Here is an 18442-nt window from a genome sequence, read left to right on the forward strand (position 1 = left end):
TTGATTAATTAAAAAAATAAATTTAATAATTTATTGTAATTATTTGGTATAAAAATTATTTTTTAAAAAATAATAATGATGTACATCTCAGCGGGAGACGTCAAACTTTTCCCAAAATCTCGAAAAACCAAAAAATTACGAATGTTAGAAACTGCTACAGTACTACGACGTATACAAGTGCCAAAAAAATAAAAAAGCTAGGCAAATTGTCAACCTTGATTTTGACGTAAAGAAAAAACAGGCATCATGATATATGAAGGAAACCTAATTGTCAACCTTAGGTTATCTACACACTTGAATGAATTGGCATGGTTTCAAAATATTTGTCATGGAGGAAGACTTTGACAAGTTTGCCTCGGTAGATAAAAAAATGTCATCTGAAGCAAATGGTAATTTTGAGCTTCATCAAAGACACCAGTCCTAAAAAATTCTCAAACCCATCACTTGCAATCTAGAAAGTATGTAAGAGTCGTACTTGTGTCGGACACTGACACTTGTTGGACACTTTTCAGATATGTTTCTAACACCTCATATTCGTATTCATAAATAAAAATTAATTTTATTATTTCGAATGATTTGCCAATATTTCCAAAACACTTCACCGATATTATTCGGACACTTCGCTGACACTTCTCAGATATTTTTAATACAAGTCTATCTAGTAATCTTAAAAATAATTTTATTATTTCAAACACTTCACCGATACTTTTCAGATACTTCGCTAACGCTTCTCAAACATTTTTAATACAAGTCTATCTAGTAATCTTGAAAATAAAATGAATACATTTCATAATGGTTTATATGATATAAAAACTATTATAATAATGACATAATTTCATTTTATAATTCATTTCAGAGTAATTCTTAATATATAAATTATAAATGAATTAAAATTCTATAATACTATTGTATAATAATAAAAATTTATATTATTATGTAATCGTGTTCACTCTTTATATTATTATGTAGTTGTATCCACGCTGTATCAGTATTTTACTTTTTAAAAATTTAACGTATCAATATATTCGTGTCGTATTGTGTCTGTGTTTCATGTCCGTACTACATAGCATGCAATGAATCTAAAACTAACTGTAATTGTATGAGTTTCTTCTATTTAGGGCCTAAACTCGTAATTTTAGGTTTTACCTTAGCACATATGGTTGCGGAAAATTAAAAGGTTGTGCTGATTTAGTTGTAATTTAGTTTTGAAAAAGGCCAAGTTGGATCTATGAATTACTAGCTTATTTTAAGAAAAGCCAATTGAAATTGAGTTGTAATTTTATGACTGAATTTTGGGAAGAATAATTAAAAATTAGTTAGTTTCAAATCCAATCACATAGTTGAAAATTCAAATGAAAATATGGAAAAAGGGGCTTCGGATTGATCTTCCAAATCAAACCTTAGTCTTTGAATTGCCTGACACTGCAGACATTCTAGAACATCATTGAATTGCCTGACACTGCAGACATTCTAGAACATCAGTGTATGCTTTGCACATGCTATTCTTTCGAACAATAGAATATATATATATATATATATTTTTATTTTTTTCTTTTCCTTCCAGAATATATAGCTCATGGGATGATAATTTGATACAATCAAATTGTTAAATACAAAAAAGTGATTTGTACCATATATAGAAATGGAATATATCAAAAGGTCAAGCCAACCGACCGGTGATCGATCATCAATGAGATCGGTGTAGCGATATGATGCAAAAGTATTAACATATTTAAGTTATAACTAAATTAAGAAAGCGGACAAATTAAAAGAAGTAAATAATTCCATTCACGTATATATATACATTTGTGTGAATAACCCCATTGAAGGAAAAGTGAGAATCAATATTAAATTATATTTGCTTCTCTAATTTTATTTTCCCTACTTTTATCTTTTGTTATATATATATATTCTCTTCTCGATTTTATAATAATGCTAAACAATAAATTGATTATCTATTAATCAAATTATTCAAACTTATAGATCATTAAGAAAATTAGGGTTCCTAATTAAAAGAAAGAAGATTAAAAATATAATATTAAAAAACTTTAAGTGAATTATGTATTTATCTAATTATTCACACATAAAAATTGGTTCAAAAAATTAGGTTTCATATTTTGAATTTTTACAAAAAATTTCAAGTTTTAATTAGTTAAAGATTTAATAGAAATAGTCTTTCAAACGAAAATATATTATGACAAGATTGAATTCAAGTTATTAAATTATATTAGGGTTTGCATTCCATGATTATAAGTTTTGCTATATTTTCTCCCATTCTTATATTAAAATCTTTCCAATATTAAAAAATTACTTTTAAAATTCACAAAATAGCCAAGCTAATTCAAAAGAATAATGATTCTTGGACGCAATATTTGCAGTAAATTACTAGACATACTCTTTTAATTGATCAAATTATGCAACAAGTAAGGAAGTAGAGACATTTACTTAGTTGTATTTGGTATAAATAGTCAATTAAAAATTATTTGTTAGGCAATTGAGTGCAAGTGTTCGGTATGAATATCACTACTTATTTCAAAATGAAATCAGAAATAAAAATTTGTGAAGAACATTTTCTTATAAAAATTATTCATCCAATTTTGAAATGAGACATATATTTTTTAAAATAAAAATATTAACAAATATTTTGAACAGGAGAAAGTATTTTTTTATTTTTTTTAAAAAAACATTAATAGGTGGGGGATGAATCATTTTTACGTTTGGTCCCGATGACTTGGACAGTTGGAGCATGAGACGGGCAAATGAATTGTGATGGGTTGACTAGTCTTCCTTTTTTTCTCACACCAAATCAGACGGCTATTCATTCATTCATGTTTTTCAAAGTCGGACACGTGACTCATATGCATTGTTAACCACAACTCTTTTTACATTTTCTATGTAAAAAAAATAAATTTATAAAAACTATTACAATTAGAGGTATTTTTTTTTTCTTCTTAAAACCAATATATTACTATTATAAAAACATATACTCATATATGTTAGCTAGTGTACGTACAGATATGTACAAACAAGTATATATGAAAATGTCAGTGGAATTAATATATATCCTTAAAAGACACTCTATCTGTTCATGTTTCGCATATCATATATATCTAATGAATGTAATTTTATTGGATATATACATATTCTTAAAACCAAACCAATTTGTTCCGGGAATTAGTAATTGACTCCAATTTTGGTACAACTTGTATTATAAATAAATGATTTGATTCGCAAGTCATGCATGACGTACATATAAGTTAAATATTCTTTTGCAAGACACGTAGTAGTCGATTAAGATATACATAGTATGTTTACTTAAACAATTTGTTTAAGTAATAACAATAAAATACTCTAATATAACAGTCTTGTCTTGAAAAGAAAAAATAATAACTCTCAAAATAAAATAAATATTCTTTTGTAAGTCATGCATGACGTACATATAAGTTAAATATTCTTTTGTAGAGTTTCCAAATATCTTTAATTTTCTTTTGTAAAAATATGTTAAATAAATTCCCTTTCTTCAATTACACTATATTTTTTTTCCATCAAATTTTACTAATTTTTCTTTCCATTTTTTTTTTCACCTCCTAAATTTTTTATTTTTGATTAAATCAATGTATATTTGTCATACTAGGTTTTTTTTTTTTTTTTATCAAGTGCGTTGTGCCCCTAAATTAAAAGCTGCGCTCTTGATTAATTGAAGGGTCATTTGAATTTATTCACTATATTAAATAAAAAAATCAATTAAATAGTGGTAATATTATGTATAACATTACTTTGTATAAATATATATATATATACACACACATGTATATTTATAATAATACATGCGATTTTGTGATATAGGCCAGGTTTTAATTATTATTTATTATTTATTTTTGAGTAATTTGACCCTTTTCTTGCACGATGCACCATTCCTCGCCATAATGGGGGAATCTTTTAATCATTAATTAAATACCCTCCATCTGTTAATTGTCTGTAAACTCTAATAACTTTAATAACTTTTTTTACCATATTAATTCACATAATCAAACAAGTTAGATTTTTCCCATCTCAATTAGTAGTAATAGATAAACATTTTTCTACTGGTGTTCTAGATGTTTATATATCTACCCATATATAAGTATATATTAAATCAAAACAGATGTGTTAATCCGAATAAATACAGATGTGTATATATATATATATATTAAAAAAAAAAAAAAAAAAAACTTTTTGTCTGTTCTTCTCTTCTACTGTGAAAGCTTCAAACGACAAAAGCAAAGACCAGCCAGAGACGAGAAGACCACGCACGCCCATTGATTCATTCTCAGGAATTTCCCGCGAAAACGAATCTTCTGTGAGTGTAAATCCTGAATCAAACCCATCAAATCTTCAACAATTTTATACCCCGTAGCTTTTTATTTTGTATTTTGTAATTTATTTTTATTATTATTATTTTTTTTGCCGTTGAAAAGTTCAAAAATTTCGACCTTTTTTTTTATTTCATGTATTCGAAAAAATTATTGACTCGTCGGGGTTGAAATCTGATCATTTCTTGGTGAGCAATGCGCGTTATAATCCAGCGGTTGCGAAGTCAAACATGAGAGCGAGAGATCCAAGTCTACGTTCAAAGCTTTGGAAGGCCTATAGAAAAACCAAACAGCCGAACATTTCTTCATACATTATCTCTGTTTTCTAATAGGCCTCGTTTATACATGAATTTGATTATATTGTGATTCTCATGATTTGGGTTAGCTGATTTATAGGTCTTTGTTTCTGGGTATTGTTCATTTGTGGCAAAAATTGTCGTTTGGGTTCTCAGATTCATAGATTTTAGGGGTTGTACTTGTCGCTGGTGTTGTCTGAATATAAACCCCATCTCTTTTCTCGGCAATTATTGTTGTTTGGTCTCTCTCTCTGGTCTATATTCCTTAAAGCTTTACTAAGTGAAGTTATCTTCTTCTACCTATTTCTTCATTTTCTAAGTTTAGTTAACTGGGGTTTTGTGCTTTTGGCTTGAAACCTTTCTTGGGTTTTCTGTTATTTAATTTATTTATATTTGTTAACTTTTTTTTTTTGAATTTTTGGTGGGTTTTTGGTTCTGTTTGTATTTTGTTGTGGGTGGAATTCTGTGAAAAAGTAGCATTTTTTTATTGAGAAATTTGCTACTGTGAGGAGTAAAGCTTTTTTGGCTTTATTACTGGGCTTTGTTTGAGTTTTGAAACTAGAATTGGGATTAGTTTGAGGCAATCCTAGTTGGAGAGAATGGTGACTGGCAGGAGAAGAAAGTTGCATTTTAGCAAGATCTACTCATTCAGATGTGGGAAATCATCTTTCTTGGATGATCACTCGCAGATTGGAGGACCCGGGTTCTCGAGGGTAGTTTATTCCAATGAACCAGATTGCCCCGAGGCCGAAATTCGTAGTTATGCAAGCAATTATGTAAGTACTACCAAGTATACAGCTGCATCTTTCTTGCCCAAGTCCTTGTTTGAGCAGTTTAGGAGGGTGGCCAATTTTTACTTCCTTGTTACCGGCATCTTGGCCTTCACACCCCTCTCTCCTTATAGTGCTGTCAGCGCTATTCTCCCTTTAATTGTTGTGATTGGGGCTACCATGGTGAAAGAAGGCATCGAAGATTGGAAACGAAAACAGCAGGTACCTCTCTCTTTTTTATCTCTACTAGTTGATTAAATTGATTTTAGTGCTTAAGCTTGTTGTTTGGTTTTCTAAGTTGCAACATGGATTCTGTACTTGTAAAGTAGTTTATTTTTTTTCTTTTCGTTATTAACTTCCGAATAACTGAGGATATGTACGGAAATCATGCCCCAAAAAGTTTTAAAATTCAGATTACAGATGAAAGTTTCATGGTATTGCTCATACTTCATAATGACTTTTAAGGAAATGCTTTCTGAGAGCCAAAATAAATTCTTATAGGCTCCTGCCTCTGACACCGTATCTTATGGTTAAAGGACAACTTGATCATTAGACCACGCTGCTAGCATGATACATATTTTAGTTTTCTTAATTAAATTTGACATCCAAACTGTCCAAATATATGAGTTTGTTTTATCATGATGAGATGTAATTCAAAGAAAAAATAGTTCTCAAACATATGTGTCGCATGGTATGTTCATATTCTACCTTTGAAAATTGAAACAAATGGCAGCACATATCATAGAGTTTCTGTTATAGGCAGAATGACTTAAATTTCTGTTCTTTCAGGTTCTGCATATTTTCAAAGATAATACTATGCCATGTTCTTTTGGTTGATTTTAGTGTTATATGATGAATAACTGTCATGCTGTGAACAAAATGATAATAATTTATATAGATATTGTTGTTTAGCAAGCTGTTAAACTCAACTCCATAATTTAATGGGTGGAAAATTTCAGGACATTGAGGTGAATAATAGAAAGGTTAAAGTGCATCGTGGTGGTGGAGTTTTCGGGGACACTGAATGGAAGACTCTGAAAGTGGGAGATATAGTGAAGGTAGAGAAGGATGAATTTTTTCCAGCGGATCTTCTCTTGCTTTCATCCAGTTATGATGATGCAATCTGCTATGTTGAGACTATGAACCTTGATGGGGAGACAAATTTGAAACTAAAACAAGGATTGGAGGCAACTTCATTATTACATGAGGACTCTCACTTCAAGGATTTCAAGGCTCTTGTTAAATGTGAAGATCCAAATGCAAATTTGTACTCCTTTGTTGGGAGTATGGAATTTGAAGAGCAACCGTATCCTCTTGCTCCTCTTCAACTTCTCCTAAGAGACTCCAAACTCAGGAATACAGACTACATATATGGGACTGTTATCTTCACCGGTAATGACACAAAGGTTATGCAAAACTCTACTGATCCCCCTTCAAAGAGAAGCAAAATTGAGAAGAAAATGGACAAAATAGTCTATTTTTTATTTTGCGTCTTATTTTTAATGGCTCTTGTTGGATCAATTTACTTCGGCATTGTAACTGACAATGACCTGGACGGTGGGAGGATGAAAAGGTGGTATCTAAGACCAGACAATTCTACAATATTCTATGATCCCAAGAAAGCCCCACTAGCTGCAATTTATCATTTCCTGACGGCACTAATGTTGTATAGTTACTTGATTCCAATCTCCTTGTATGTGTCGATAGAAATTGTTAAAGTTCTTCAGAGCATCTTTATCAATCAAGATTTTCTTATGTACTACGAAGAAACTGACAAACCAGCGCATGCCCGTACATCAAATTTAACTGAGGAACTTGGCCAAGTTGACACAATCCTTTCTGATAAGACAGGAACACTGACTTGCAATTCGATGGAGTTTATAAAGTGTTCTGTGGCTGGGACAGCTTATGGCCGTGGTGTTACAGAGGTTGAGAAGGCGATGGCTAAAAGAAAAGGATCTCCATTGGCTCCTCATATGGTTAACAGTGGGGACCGTGTCGAGGATTCTGATGATACGAAATTCATCAAAGGCTTCAATTTTAAGGATGAAAGGATGATGAACGGGAATTGGCTTAAGGAGCCCCATGCAAACGTCATACATAAATTTCTTCGTACATTGGCAATCTGTCATACAGCCATACCCGAAGTAGATGAAAATACAGGAAATGTCTCATATGAAGCTGAGTCACCAGATGAGGCAGCCTTTGTGATTGCAGCTAGAGAACTTGGCTTTGAATTTTATGAAAGAACGCAAGCAAGCATCTCATTGCATGAGTTGGATCCTGTGTCTGGAAGAAGAACTGAAAGGTCAGTGTCTCTGTTTCTGTTCACTTCCAAATTTTCTTATTGTGTTCACATGCAAAGTTTCTTATACTCCTTACAACACTAAAATTTTTCATCCCACACTTTTTGGCTGCCACTTGCATGCATGCAGAATCATCAGGAAAGATTAGTCTACATGTTCCCTTAGTAAGTGAAGGTCATTTACCAATATTGGTCCCACCTAGTAGGGGTACTAAAAAGGGTGGTCCAAACACAGACTTAACCCTTTGCACACAGTGGCTTCTCTCAAACTCAACCTGAAATTCTCACAGTTCTCTATCAAAATATCAATCATTGCACTGACCAATAGTCCCTAATCATTACACAGTTCTCAATCCTTTGAACACAGTGACTTTATAAGTAACATCTAAAAAGGTGCATTAGGCTGGCGGAGATTATAACCATGAATTGATTAAAAATAAAAATAAAAATAAAAATCTAAGTGATCTGCTTCCTTGCTTTGCTTATGAAAATGCTTCCTCTTAGTTTGCCTTTAGGGTGTTTGCTTTCACAAAGGCTCAAGTCTGTTTTCTTTATACCTGCATTGAACAAACTGAGGTGCTATTGAAGTAATTAAATATTTCACAATCTACCTACAATGTCAATGTTCAAAGGGGTCATATTGGATATTCACACCTGATTGATGGTCTCTTTAACATCTTGATCATATGTGGTGGGTGGTTGATGATCATAATGTGCATTCAGGGTGCAGATGGTGCATTACATGTACACATGGGTGCAACACACTGACATCACATAAACGTATATCTGTGTGTGCATGCACATGTTAAATTGCTTTCGCTTTCTCTGCTCAAAGGTATAATTGATAAATTGTGTTAAATTATTTTTGTTTTTGCAGGTCGTATAAACTTTTGAATGTCTTAGAGTTTAATAGCTCAAGAAAGCGGATGTCTGTAATAGTACGAAATGAGGAGGGAATGCTAGTGCTACTCTGTAAAGGTGCTGACAGGTTTGTAATTTCACAGCCACTATGCTGAAACCATGTGTATGATGAACTATTTGTATCTACTTTCAGTCTATTCTAAACCATCGTCGCTACTTTCCCCACTTTTTTATTTGTTCTTTTGTTTCCATGCAGTGTCATGTTTGAAAGGCTTGCTAAAAATGGAAGGGAGTTTGAAGAGGAGACCAGGGACCATGTAAATGAGTATGCAGATGCAGGCTTGAGGACCTTGGTACTTGCTTATCGTGAACTCAATGAGGAAGAGTACAATGACTTCAATAAGAAATTCACAGAGGCCAAGAACTCTGTCAGTGCAGATCGGCAGACAATGATTGATGAAGCGGCAGAGACGATTGAGAAGGATTTGATTCTTGTAGGCGCCACAGCTGTTGAGGATAAACTCCAACAGGGGGTGGGTTGAATTTTTTTATGCGGACGAGTCTTTATAAAAAAGAACATCTTTAGGGACAATAAATGGGAGTTGGAATTAAATTTTCTTCTGTTGTGTCTGGTAGGTGCCTGAGTGCATTGACAAGCTCGCCCAAGCAGGAATAAAGATATGGGTTTTGACTGGAGATAAGATGGAAACTGCCATTAATATTGGGTATGATTATTTCATTTGAGTTTTTATGGACTTTCACTAGATGTGGTTAACTCATGTAAACATTTCCAACTTAAAATTTGCAGATTCGCTTGTAGTTTGCTTAGACAAGGAATGAAGCAGATAATAATAAACTTGGAGACACCAGAAATTAAAGCACTGGAGAAAATGGGAGAAAAGAATGCAATCGAAAAGGTAATTCTATATTTTCTTTTCCTGATCTATAAGCAGCTTAGTAAAATGTATATGATAAGGATGACAATTAATAGTTTAATAAGATGAGTAAAAAAGTGCAGACTAAAACTAGGAGAGCCTTGTAAAATTATAAGAAAGAAATGACAATGCTATGACTATATTACCCTGCAAACCACTATGGTAATGCTTGATTATTTCAACTGAGGTAACTTTTGTCAAGTAAAAGCTTGATGATAGGCTTAAGAATGACTGTGTTACCTCTTATGGGAAATACAGTTTTTTATTTTTTATTTTTCTTTTTTTATTTTGATTTTTATTCTTTTCCTCATTGAGACATTAGTCCTACAAAAAGTTGAGCTTGTCTGCCATGATTTTATATACCATGAAGAAAATATCTGATGAATATTATGCTACTCATGTGACATGTCAGACGAGGGTCAACTTGTTTTCTGGAAATTCTAATGTACCATTGATTGTTAAATGGTCAGCAAAGTAAGATTATATGATGTAATGTGGTGGGATACTATCTATTCATCTTTCAGGCTTCGAAGGAGAGTGTTCGCCGCCAGATAAGTCAAGGGAAGGCACAGCTGACGGCATCGGGTGGAAGCTCTGAGGCATTTGCTTTAATCATTGATGGGCAATCACTTGTATATGCGCTAGAGGATGACATGAAGAATATGTTTTTAGAACTTGCAGTTGGCTGTGCATCTGTTATTTGCTGTCGTTCATCACCAAAACAGAAGGCACTGGTGAGTCACTTAGTCCCCCTCCAAGGACCCATGCACCAAAAAAATAAATAAATAAAAGAAGAGAAGGAGAAGATTTTGTTTTGATTTTATTCCTCCCTTTTTTTTTTCTTTTTTTTTCTTTCTCTCTCTCTCTTTTCTCAAGCATTACTTTATCTGCTTTAAGAATAGTTAACTCATAAAAAATGCTTCCTGAAAACTCAGGTTACCAGACTTGTTAAAGTTGGAAACAGGAAGACCACACTAGCAATTGGTGATGGGGCCAATGATGTGGGAATGCTTCAAGAAGCTGATATCGGGATTGGAATCAGTGGTGTTGAAGGAATGCAGGTACTCAATCAATAGCTGGATATGTTCACCATCTCAATGCATAAACATTCTTATCGTGGTTATGTTTTACTTCATTTCTTCTGAACTTTCTATGTTTTAAACATATCAGGCAGTCATGTCAAGTGATATAGCGATTGCTCAGTTCCGATTTTTGGAGCGCTTACTTCTGGTGCATGGACATTGGTGTTACAGAAGGATCTCGTCAATGGTATTGACTTTTATGTACTTGAATTTAGATATAAATCAAGATTTGAAATTTTCTCTCTGTTTCTCCTTTTTTTCTTTTTGTGTGTTTGTTCCAATCCTTGTAGAGATCAAATTGAAATCCAAATTTTGATAGCTATTTTAGATTTCGTGGATTTGAAATTTGTCAATGGTTTAAAGTCTAAATAAAATATTTACATTTTCAAATTTTCTTCAATTATTACCTTCATAGATTAATCAATTGAGTTAATTCTTTTTCCTATTGGCAGATATGCTACTTCTTCTATAAGAATATCACATTCGGTTTCACTATCTTCTTCTACGAGGCATATGCATCATTCTCTGGGCAGCCTGCTTACAATGATTGGTTTTTATCCCTTTATAATGTCTTCTTTACATCACTCCCTGTGATTGCCATGGGCGTTTTTGACCAAGATGTATCAGCTCGGTTTTGTCTCAAGGTATGCCTTTTATCTAATATAAAATTTGGTCTAAATTATAGCTACAGCAGTTTGTGATTTTATTAATGGTAGCAGCTAATGGTTCTGTTATAAAGAAACATGAGAAAAGTAACAGCCATCATTAACGGTAACTACAATTTTGTTGGCCGTTACTGGTATTTTGGATGTTGGATTACTATTTGAAGAATAGCTATAAGTAGCTGCTATTGAAGTAATAAATGTTTCTATATTGTTTCTTTAGTGAAAATTTTTGGATAGCTGATGATAAGATACCACATGGAGTCCAATAAATCATTAAATAGAGCCAAATCATAAAATTTTAAAAAAGAAAAAACAGAAAAGAAACAATATGGGTGGAGGCTACAGAGATCATGACAAGCTTTTGTTGATATCAGTCGAGTTCTATTAATAAAATATCTTGGAAAAATTTAAAAATTGTTAACCCTTGAGTCTTGATTTTTCCATTTGACAAAATACTGCGTAAACCTTTTCTATATCTTTTTATTTATTTAATAAAGAAGTACTTGACATGTTTTTGGTTTCACACCGAACAATGATTATAGCTCATTCTTTGTTCCCATTGCACGTGACAGTTCCCTTTGCTGTACCAAGAAGGTGTACAGAATGTCCTCTTCAGCTGGCGTCGTATAATTGGCTGGATGCTCAATGGGCTTTTGCAAGCCATCATTATCTTCTTCTTTTGCACTAGAGCAGTTGAACCTCAGGCCTTCAACAATGATGGAAAAATTGCCGAGTTGGACGTCTTTGGGGCAACAATGTATACATGTGTTGTTTGGACTGTGAACTGCCAGATGGCCCTCGCAATAAATTACTTCACCTTGATTCAACATATCTTCATTTGGGGTGGCATTGCCCTCTGGTATCTTTTCCTCTTGGCATATGGAGCTATGCCTCCCAGTTATTCCACCACTGCTTTCAAAGTCTTCGTCGAATCCCTTGCTCCGTCCCTCACCTTCTGGCTCGTCACACTCTTAGTGGTGATAGCAGCCTTGATTCCTTTCTTCTCCTACTCAGCAATTCAGATGCGGTTCTTTCCAATGTTCCATAATATGATTCAGTGGATACGGATTGAGGGGCAATGCGATGATCCTGAATACTGCAATATGGTTCGGCAGAGATCAATAAGGCCTACAACTGTAGGTTTTACAGCGCGTTTAGCAGCAAGAAATAATCGCTCAAAAGACAGGGTTCATCATCATAGATAATATCTGCAGGTGCATACTTTGATGGTTGGTCATGGAAGAGCGCCGACTTCGGATTTTTTTGTTGGTGAAATAGGATTCTGACCATTGTAAATGATTGAAGTTGAAAGCTGGGCTGCTTCTACTTTGACAAAAAAGCTATGCCTCTGACATTACAAGTCCACAATGCCTATGTACATTAGTGTTAATCAGTTTGTACATGTAAAATGGGCATAAGGAGGCCCAAAGCTTATATCTTCATGTTTTGAGTGCATGAGGCTGCATATATGTATTTTTTCAGTCATGTATTTTGTACATAGGCGAATTTTATATCGTAGAGAAGTGAGGGATTCATTGTAAGTATGACACTTGCATCTTTTTGTTAAGAAAGAGTATAGAAAATCTCTCTCTATTTCAATAACTCTCTCTTTTTGTGTAATTTTTTTAAAAATTTAATTTATTTGTATCTCGCTCTTTCCAGTGAACAATAATGGACATTTATATATATATATATATATAAAGCTTCAGGAGGAGAAGTTTTATCAGTAATACACTTAGTATTAATTGTATTTATATATAATTATATTTTCATCTCAACAGATCTGAGAAACATTCTTGTCACCACCCCTTAAATAGAACCCAGTGTGGACGAGAGACGCCAATACATCTACGAAGGAGTTGTATCTGACATTGCAGAAGGAGTTGTATCTGACATTGCACAAGTGTCAGGTACTTCATACACAGTTATAAATCTCTGTTTATTTCTACTTTCTCTTTTTGTGTATTTCTATAACTCTCTCTTTTTGTGTAATGTTTTCTTAAATTTATTTTTTTTGTTTGTTGTACAAGTGTCTGATACTTCACATAAACTGTTATGAATAAAAATTAAATTAAATTTTATTTGTTAGTCGATGATTTTCGGACACTTACACCGACTCTTTTCTACATTTTTCTACATTTTTAGCACTAAGTATACGCCATAATTTTGAAATGATATAAAAACATTCTAAAAGTGTTAAAGTTTTTTCTTAAAGAAAAATTGATATTATATACATCATCACTAGTGAAACATAAAATAATACTTGTTCATTTAAAACAAAAATATTATTATTATAAAGTATGAAATAACTGTATATATGATATAAAAATCATTACAATAATTACATAATTTGTTTTCTAAATAATTTTAGAACAACTCTTAATATATATACATTAGAAATTAATTAAAATTTTATTATACTATTACCAATAAATATATATAAATAAAAATTCACATTTATATATAGTTAAGCCAACGCACTGCATGTGTGGCCGTACCTTTACTTTTTCAGAATTTGACATATTTACATTTGTTGTGTGGCCGTACTTTACTTTTTCAGAATTTGACATGTTTACATTTGTATGGTGTATCGTGTCTATGCTACTTAGGCGCAACGTACCAATAAATTATTCCGATCACAATCAATAATCTCTCCAATCGAGCAACCACACTTCCTTTAATTCAATTTTTTATAAGATTATGCATTCGACCGATCTTAATCCCCATAATATAAAAGTTCTTTTAAGTTATGTTTGGAAGTATTGAAAGGAAAAAATCAAATTAATTGTCCATGACTTTTACTTTTACAAAATCAATGATTAATCCAATGTATTGGCAGTGGCATTCATGTCCTTGTCCTCTTATGAGCCAAGGGTTTTTAATAATTGTCCGATTAAATCAATTAAAGTTGTCGGGAGAATCTTTGCAATAACTTATCCTGAAGATGAAATTCCGTGATTGCCGGAGGCAAAAAGAAAAGAAAAGACAAAAAGTAAAGAAAAATAAAAAGATTTTTTTTTTTTGACATAAAAATAAAAGAAAATGATGGGAGAGATTATCATTACCTTAATAACATCCCAGAAAACTTCAAGTTGAGTTAACAAATTTTTTTTTTTTTTTTTGACAAATTAATGTTATTTATGGAAGAAGAAGACTTAAATTTATAATAAAAAAAATTAATTAAAAATCGAGGTTAGACATTTTGAATTTTAATCTGACAAAAATGGGCGTGGGATCTCTAACACAAAGACAAATCCTTGCAACACAAATGGATTGATTAAGTTCCATTGACATCCAAATGTCCCATAATAGATAAAATACTTTCTCCATATCATAGCAGCACCAAACTCACAATACAAATATATACATTAATAATACAAATATATATACATTAATAAACTTATAAATGTTTCTTCCAATGAAAGGAGTTGAGATACCACTTTTTTTCTGTTATATATGTATTTTTCTTACATCTCTCTTCCTTCAATCATGTACATTAAGGCCCCATATGACCTCTCCCAATCACAAAATAAAAATAATTTTAAAAAGTATAAAGGAAAAGTCAAGGACATCAAGTCAAAATTAATCATTCATAATCACTGTGAATTTGTGATCGTTATGGTTATGAACACATTAACCTTAAACATACACATGGAGAAATTCTACAATATTCCGAGGTACGGTACCGTGATCTAGGCTGCGAGGCCTAGGAAATTGGTGGCGGATTTTCCCATAATTGATGCAAATTCATTGAAGCTAATGACACCATCGCCATTTGTATCAGCCTCAATCATCATCTCTGACAGCTCCCGGTATGTCAAGGGGTGACCCATCTTCGACATTTGGCCGGCCAGCTCGGCTGCAGTGATGTAGCCGTTGCCGTCGCGGTCAAACGATCGGAAAACCTCCAAAAGTTGCTCCTGATTGATCAACACCTCCTCACTCATGTCCGGCAATATGGCATCGACCAATTCGTCGAATTCGATCAATCCATTTCCGTTAGCGTCCATGTTGCCCAATAAAGCGTAGAGTTGGTCACCGGTGGGCTTGAGGCCGAGAGAGCGGAGGAGCGCCGCCAGCTCCAGGTGGGTCAGGCTGCCGTCGGCGTCCATGTCGAAGCGCTTGAAGATGTCCTTGAGCTGTTTGAGCTGATCGGATTGAAGAGCGGCCATGTCTGAGGAGGAGGAGGAAAACGGAGGAGGTGGGAGAAGAAAAAACAACCAAAATATATGATGTGTTTTGTTACTTCTGGGCCCAAATATGGTTTTGGTTGGTCTATTAAAGACGTGTTGTTTGTGTGCTTTTCTTGATTTTAAAAATCACAAAAATAAGAAACCAAGTACGTATTGCCGTGTGTTATGTGGGTTGAAAAGTGAATTGTAAAATTGTTTTTGCTTTATTGTATTCTAAAGTTTGGGTTACGCATCCATTATTGGTTTCCGTGTGACCTATTTTTAGTACTTGTATTTGACCTATTCGTGGCATGGACCAAAAGCAAGCATTGGTTGTAAAATTAGTACTAGAACTTGTATTTGACCTATTCATGGCATGGCACGTACAAAGCATTTACTCCTGTCTTGAATCTTCATACAATGAACGTCATTGATATATATGGCTGTTATTAGGAATGTGTGTGTGTGTGTTGGGGGCGCCCGCCGGGGGGGGGGGGGGGGGGGGGGGGGGGTGGGGGTTATTGGACAATTGGGTAGGTATGGGAGAAACTATGGAAGGAGACTTGTATCATTGACTTGCACCAAGAAAAATCAAATTAAGAGCCAAGTTGTTTCTCTGCACCTACCAAATTAAATAAATGAGCAAGATTGAAAGTCTTAGTTGATTTGAATGGTACTGGTTGGTCTTGAGAGAGTGGATAGGGTTGAGAAATCCAAACACATAATCAAGGAATTTAGAAATTATGTAATTAGTCGATCAAGTAATAAGTGTATAATTAATTTCATAATCCATCACATCATTTCATCTTAAAAGATTTCATTGCCATGAGAATAATCTCAAAGCTTATGAATAATCTCACCTTGGAACTTTGGATTTTTATAGATTAGCGAAAACTCTTTTGTACAAAACTTGTGTCTTCTAATTTTGTGTGGGTCCCACTTCAATGTATTCATCCAAGGGTCGAATCATTCTTTCCACTTTCTCTGGTTTCTTTGGTTAAAATATCACCGCTCATTTAAAAATCAAGTTAATTAAGGAAAGCAATTTTTAGTTCAAACCAAGCATTTCCTTGTTTAATAAGAATTGAACCCCAAACCTCCCCCTTTATTTTTATGCCATGTCAGCACATTTGAATTGTGTTATGGTGGCTCAGGCCTTTTAACATTCATATATTTCTTAATGCAATAATCTGCCACAGATATAAAACCAGATGAAATTACAAAAAGTGGTCATTAATATGGCAGTCAACATTGGAAATTTGGAAACTGCCCAGGTGGCTTAGTGAATAAAGGGTCTTCTGTGGAAGAATCGTAAACTCGAACGTCCTTGATTCGATTCTCACGAAGTGTAAAAGTATCAGAGTTTAAACGATACGTGTGATTTGCAGGTAATTGTTATTTGTAAACCATTCGAGAATCCAAAGTAACTAGTAGGTAAGTTGATTCTTCGTTATAAAAAAATATATAAAAATAAAAACATTGGAAATTTGTAGCCATATATAATGCAAAATTCAATGTTATGAAAAGCTCAAAAAGTGCCAACCATTTCAATGAATTGGTACTGTGCACCATTGAAATCAAATTCATGTTTTTCTAGACAAGTTGAGTAGCTCTCTGAGTTATCTCTGCCCCAAAAGCTTCCAAATGCAAACACACCCTTTTGAGACAAGTCTTCCAACACCTTCTCAACTTCCTCCATGCAACACCCATAACCATGGAATTCACTCATGACAAAACTTTCCACTTGAATTCCCCCAAACCCTCCTCGAACTCCGATAAACTCATCTTCCCATTGATGTGATCCTCTCTGTATTATCTTCTCATCTCTCTTTCTGTGCATAAGCTTCTTCTTTGCGTATTTTTTGGTCTTCCGGACCAGTTTGTAAGGAATTTTGAGCAAGACGAATACAAGTAATTGTAGGATCAAGCATTCACAGCAACAAGATATAACAATGCAGTCAGCAGGAAGCGTGTTCCAATCTTCCATGGCTCTGCAAAAATTGGAAGAGAAAAGAGGGGTTGAGGTTGATGCTGATGAAGAAGAGGGTTGAAGAAGTCATTTCTTGTGATGAAAGGAATAAGTTCCTTCTTTGCTTGAGAGGGTATCATGAAGGGTGAAGCAATAACAATAAGAAGTTGCAAAGCTAAGAAGAGGGTAATGAGTTTGTTACTTCAAAATGTTGTATTGCCTTCAATGCAATTTTTGTTCTCTAAGAGGACAATCAAATGTGTAGTGTATTGACTTTGAAGGGAACATAGCATGTCATAGCGTGGTTACTTGCACCACTTAAAAACCTTTTCTTCGTACGTTGTTGTCATGGAGATTGTCTTTCTTTTTTCAAAAAAAATAAATTTTTTTTTTTTTTTTTTTTGGAAGGTTTCAAAAATATTTTTGACATAAATGTTTCAAGGGTGAGCCTTGTCACAATCATAAAATTACTCCATTGTAACCTGAAGGTTTACTCCCTAGGGGCATGTAGACTTGTCAATTGAGCGGATTCTGATCCGGATCCGACCTGAATCCAATCTTATTAGTTAGATATGAATTGAACAAAAAACCCGATAACTTGATTATGATCCAAATCCAATAATCCGTTAGCCTAACAAATCGGATATGAATTATGCAAATCCGATTCGATCCGAATAAAATTATATATCAATAATTTTACATATATATATATATACTCTTGTCAGATTTGTGTTAGAAGTAACACCAAAAACCAAAAAAAAAAAAAAAAAAATCATAATATTATATGTAGAATAGTGTGGTGTTCTTATCCACGTACTTATAAATCTCATAATATACATATTAATAATATCATACTCTTTATTCATTAACAAAGAATAAATAAAATTTTTTTTTCCTTTTCCTTTCATATTTTACTTATCTTTTATTTTATATCGTTTTCTTATAATCATTTTCTTTTGACATTAATATATATTTCTTTTTCAATTTTTTTTTATAAAAAAATATCCATTTATTAACAAATTGGATTCGAATCGA

General features: G+C 33.2%; 3 protein-coding genes across 3 annotated transcripts; 1 reads left to right on the top strand and 2 right to left on the bottom strand.

Annotated features, from left to right (window-relative positions):
* The first annotated feature begins 4229 nt into the window (after positions 1-4229).
* On the top strand, positions 4230-12913 carry LOC132302684 (putative phospholipid-transporting ATPase 9). The gene is made up of 11 exons (XM_059799599.1): positions 4230-5640; positions 6378-7726; positions 8601-8711; positions 8841-9117; positions 9221-9309; positions 9393-9501; positions 10044-10253; positions 10455-10580; positions 10690-10788; positions 11054-11245; positions 11839-12913. The coding sequence occupies exons 1-11, from the start codon at positions 5248-5250 to the stop codon at positions 12469-12471; spliced, it is 3588 nt and encodes a 1195-aa protein (XP_059655582.1). The 5' UTR covers positions 4230-5247; the 3' UTR covers positions 12472-12913.
* A 1924-nt stretch (positions 12914-14837) lies between these two features.
* Positions 14838-15628, bottom strand: LOC132302683 (probable calcium-binding protein CML16). The gene has a single exon (XM_059799598.1). It carries the CDS (start codon positions 15436-15438, stop codon positions 14959-14961), a length of 480 nt encoding a protein of 159 aa, XP_059655581.1. The 5' UTR covers positions 15439-15628; the 3' UTR covers positions 14838-14958.
* A 1310-nt stretch (positions 15629-16938) lies between these two features.
* LOC132302685 (uncharacterized) lies at positions 16939-17875 on the bottom strand. Its single transcript, XM_059799600.1, has one exon. The coding sequence runs from the start codon at positions 17423-17425 to the stop codon at positions 16967-16969; it is 459 nt and encodes a 152-aa protein (XP_059655583.1). The 5' UTR covers positions 17426-17875; the 3' UTR covers positions 16939-16966.
* Between the last annotated feature and the right edge of the window lie 567 nt (positions 17876-18442).

The sequence above is a fragment of the Cornus florida genome, unplaced genomic scaffold, assembly GCF_030987335.1.
Source record: "Cornus florida cultivar Cherokee Brave unplaced genomic scaffold, ASM3098733v1 CherokeeBrave_3.0.0_Hap2_Chr04, whole genome shotgun sequence".
Classification (NCBI taxonomy): Eukaryota; Viridiplantae; Streptophyta; class Magnoliopsida; order Cornales; family Cornaceae; genus Cornus; species Cornus florida.

Bases quoted from the DNA above. Each gene is read 5' to 3' on its own strand.
- LOC132302684 (XM_059799599.1), top strand. From the start codon at position 5,248: ATGGTGACTGGCAGGAGAAGAAAGTTGCATTTTAGCAAGATCTACTCA. The intron at 9,118-9,220 runs GTGGGTTGAATT...TGTGTCTGGTAG, and splicing joins AGGATAAACTCCAACAGGGG to GTGCCTGAGTGCATTGACAA. The intron at 10,581-10,689 runs GTACTCAATCAA...TAAACATATCAG, and splicing joins GTGGTGTTGAAGGAATGCAG to GCAGTCATGTCAAGTGATAT.
- LOC132302685 (XM_059799600.1), bottom strand. From the start codon at position 17,425: ATGGAAGATTGGAACACGCTTCCTGCTGACTGCATTGTTATATCTTGT.
- LOC132302683 (XM_059799598.1), bottom strand. From the start codon at position 15,438: ATGGCCGCTCTTCAATCCGATCAGCTCAAACAGCTCAAGGACATCTTC.